Source organism: Notothenia coriiceps, unplaced genomic scaffold (genome assembly GCF_000735185.1).
Source record: "Notothenia coriiceps isolate Sejong01 unplaced genomic scaffold, NC01 NC01_scaffold00032155, whole genome shotgun sequence".
In the NCBI taxonomy this organism is placed as follows: Eukaryota; Metazoa; Chordata; class Actinopteri; order Perciformes; family Nototheniidae; genus Notothenia; species Notothenia coriiceps.
This window is the reverse complement of record NW_011364856.1, coordinates 1-3,834: the sequence shown is the minus strand read 5'-3', so window position 1 is coordinate 3,834 and position 3,834 is coordinate 1. Positions and strand designations below refer to the sequence as shown.

Genomic DNA, 3,834 nt, shown 5'->3' with positions numbered 1-3,834 from the left:
GGGAGAGTCTCTCCACATACTGCTCTTCTTCCGAGGAGGACAGCGAGGGGCCTGCTTCTGATGAGGACGTCGATTCCCACCGGGTCAGGAGAAGGAGGCCGAAATAACTTTTTCAGATGAGTACTAACCCCTCCTCCCACCGTCCTCTGTAGATTAGCGTTTAGGGACGTCAGGTAAGGGGGGGGGGTGTTCTGTCACAGTCTGCTCCATCATTCACCAGTAGTTTTCCATTCACCTGTCTCACCTGTTAACCACACCTACGTTTTTGCTCACTCTCTTTCTCTACGGCACCCATTAGTTTCACTGCCAGTATTTAAACCCTCACCAGACACACGCCCGTTGCCAGATCGTACTTTGCCTTATGCTAGTCTTTCACGCGTTTGTTATCAGATTGCCTACCCGGTTCCGACCCTGCCTGTCCCCGACCTGCCTGCTCTGCCTGATCCCTGATCCTGCCTGTCCTTGGACTATCCTGCCTTGCCTGCTGTCTGACCCTGCCTGTACCTACGCTGACCGCCTCGCCTGCTCCCTGACTCTCTGCCCGGCCCTGACTCACCTTCTGCCCGCTGCTCTCTGGTTTGTTTGCCTGTACATTATCCGGTATCCCTCTGCTCTGGTATTATTACCAATAAAGTACATTACCAATACTCTGTGGTTTCTCGAGTGCTGCATTTGGGTCCTTCATAAGATTGTGACACTTTGCACATAACTCACTTTAGCGATCTTTTATACTTCATGCAATCTGCACAAACTAGATATCATATGAAAGCTGTGAGTCCAAAGATTCCATTGGTATAAGTTTAATCACTGTGTGACTCACTGTTAACCCTGTGTTCTAGTATGATAAATAAAAGAACATTGTACCTTGAAAATCAATGCATTCTATTAGCGGGTACATTTTACCTGTTGGCGGTTTTAGGTATACAGCGACCCCTGGCGGTTCGAGTGTTACACAGAGCCTGGTTTTACTACCCCACATTACAACTTGCTAGCTTTTTGAGTCAGCTAACAACAACGTTGGTTGCTAGCCAAAATCTCAATACTAGTTGAGTTGCTTAGGGCTCTTTTCAGTTTGGTGAATATTTCACTCTTAATTTGAACAATTGTATTTTAAATTATTTGATTCTAGTAATGAAACAACAGACTTTACTTTTTTAAATATTGCGCTAAGGCTTGCTGGCTAATCTATAAACATACAAATCTCTGGACTCCAACATAGACATAAACACATTGAACATACGTGTACATTTTACAGGCCCCAGCACACAGGTAAAGAGATAACGTGACATAAGATTGTTGCATTAGATAATGTCCCATCTATCAGCACCCATGTTGTTAGAATTGGCTTGATTTTCCACTGGTAACATACTCAAAGGTAAGGTACTTTAAAAAGAAAGTTTCCAGTGCTAGATGTTAGTGTTATATTGTTGGAGTTAAATCACAAAGATGATTTTTTTATACATTTGATATATGTTTTATTACTTATAATCTTTATTTCTCTTTGGCAACAAAAAGGGACAACATTTTTTTTATTATTATTTGGTTCAAATGTGCCCTCCATCCACTTACTCTCCTAAATAACCCACAGTTACACACTGACTGATTTTCAGTCTTTGAACCACACAGGTATCAACGCAGCCTCTTGGCATCGTGATGTGAACCTCAGCTAAACAAAATGTATATCCACAAAAAAGACCAACAAGTAAAATAAAATAGAATAAAAATCTAAAAATAAACTACACTACAATTTGACCCTAACCCTAGCTCCAGTGTGGGTTAAATGAACATGAATAACTGAGAGACACAGACAGTGCTTTACAATAATAATAAAAACCACAGGGACAGTTGAAAATAACAAGACTGAAGAGTCTGTCCAGTTGTTGGCATCTTTAAAAGCCAAAGACAAGAAGAAAATTAACGTTTACGCAAACTTTGGCACCATAGCAAAATGGGAAAAAAAAGTGTCAAAAGGTTTAACAAGATGTTTTGGTCGAAGGGGCTTTAAGGAGAGGTGGGAAACTGTCAAATCAGCAATCAAATAGAAATATTTAAAAGTATTTGTTCACTACCAACTGTCAGGTTTGTTTTCCTCTGAGTACACAAGCCTTTCTCCTTCTACCTCAACTTTGTCTCTCAGAATAGAGTGCTGATGTTACTACAAAGAAAACCCACTTTCTGACCACAGTTCTGTCAGTTTCCGTTACCCCTCTGACATACTCTTATAACATAATTCCAGTCCTTTCTTTTGTGGTGTCAGTCTATCTTCTTGTAAAGAGTCCAGATATGGACATCCCACAGAGTGGTACATCCAAGCGGACACTGCTCACTGGTTGACATGGGGCTTCAGGGCTTGGTAAAGTCCCTCGAATGTGGGTCGGTCGGGTATATCGCGACTCCAACAACACATCATCAGTTCAAAGAGCGAAGGTGGACAGAGCGGAGGGCCGTAGAGGAAAATCTAGTCGAAAAGACAAAGAGATCGTTAGTAAAGAATCAGAAAAATACTTTTTAAGGGGTACAAAGGTCGTCTATGCAATGAATGACACATCTCAATTGAACTGTCCTTTGGGAGTGCGTTAGATTCGTCTCACCTGTCTACCCTGGTTCCTGAAGAACTCGCCAGTGTTCTCTATGACCTGTTCGTCGGACAGCAGGCTGTAGGGCTGCTCCTTACACAGAGTGAAGATCTCCCAAAGGGTAACGCCAAACGCCCACACGTCACTAGCCGTGGTGAACTTACCCTGGAGAGGAGGGAGGGGAGGACATTGAAAAATATTGCTAGCTAGCACTGGGTCTAAATGGTCTTCTTTTATTCTTTCTATAACCCTGTCTCATGTTTACTCCCCCCCCCCCTTACCAGCAAGATGCTCTCCCAGGCCATCCATCGTATCGGCAGCACCGCCCGGCCCTGGATGCGGTAGTAGTCACTGCTGTACAGGTTCCGGCTCATCCCGAAGTCGGATATCTTGATGGTGAGGCGGCGGTCCAGCAGGCAGTTTCTGGTGGCCAGGTCGCGATGCACAAAGTTTAGGGACGCCAGATACTTCATCCCTGAGGAGATCTGCACCGACATGTGGAGGAGGTCGGACAGACTGGAATGAGGGGCAAAGGGAAGGAAGAGGGTTAGAGATGAGGAGGGAGATCAGAGTCTGTATCTTCATATGTTCATATGAGTAGTACTCCGCCCACGGAGCGGAGATACGTTTTAGTTACTTGTGGGCTACTTAACATGAATAATCACAGTTACTATCCTTTTACTCCATCACATTTCAAAAAAGAAATAGGCTATTGTTATTTTAACTCCACCACAGTAATCCATCATCAGCTTTACTTTTTAGATAAAGTTTTAACTCACAATTGATCATAACAGGCTTCAACATATACATTTTTATATATTACCAAGTGGTTTCATGTACAACCCACACAAGTATCATGCTAAGTGAAGCTCTGTTGCTTGGATATCACTAGATCCTGATGTCAGCGTAATATAAAAGTACATGACGATTGATGTGGAACTTAGCATAATTTACTAGCTAGCCGCTAGCTGCTAACTGCCGCCTCGTTAATATAAATCCAGTACCATGCTGTCATGAACGCGCGGTGCTGTTACGTGTACGCAAATTCACGTGCTTAATGTAAACGAGCCTTTTGGGCGGCGTGGTTAAAGTAGCGCATGCTCTATGAGTACACATACGGGTACTTCTCAGGCATGCCGGGTAATCAGTGACGTTTCGCTCTCTCAAAAGTTGGGCCATTTTGTCATCATGCGCCATTGAGCAACTCTCATAGGAATTAATGAGGCCCCGCCTCCCACGCTGTATCCAGTTCTTATTA

General features: G+C 43.5%; 1 protein-coding gene across 1 annotated transcript; it reads right to left on the bottom strand.

Moving 5' to 3' along the window:
- Nucleotides 1-11: 11 nt before the first annotated feature.
- LOC104960680 (discoidin domain-containing receptor 2-like) lies at nt 12-3,109 on the bottom strand (the record flags this gene model as incomplete). The annotated part of the gene is made up of 3 exons (XM_010788829.1): nt 12-2,458; nt 2,592-2,741; nt 2,858-3,109. Coding segments are annotated over 3 exons (537 nt in total), but the record flags the coding sequence as incomplete, so codon positions are not given.
- Nucleotides 3,110-3,834: the final 725 nt, after the last annotated feature.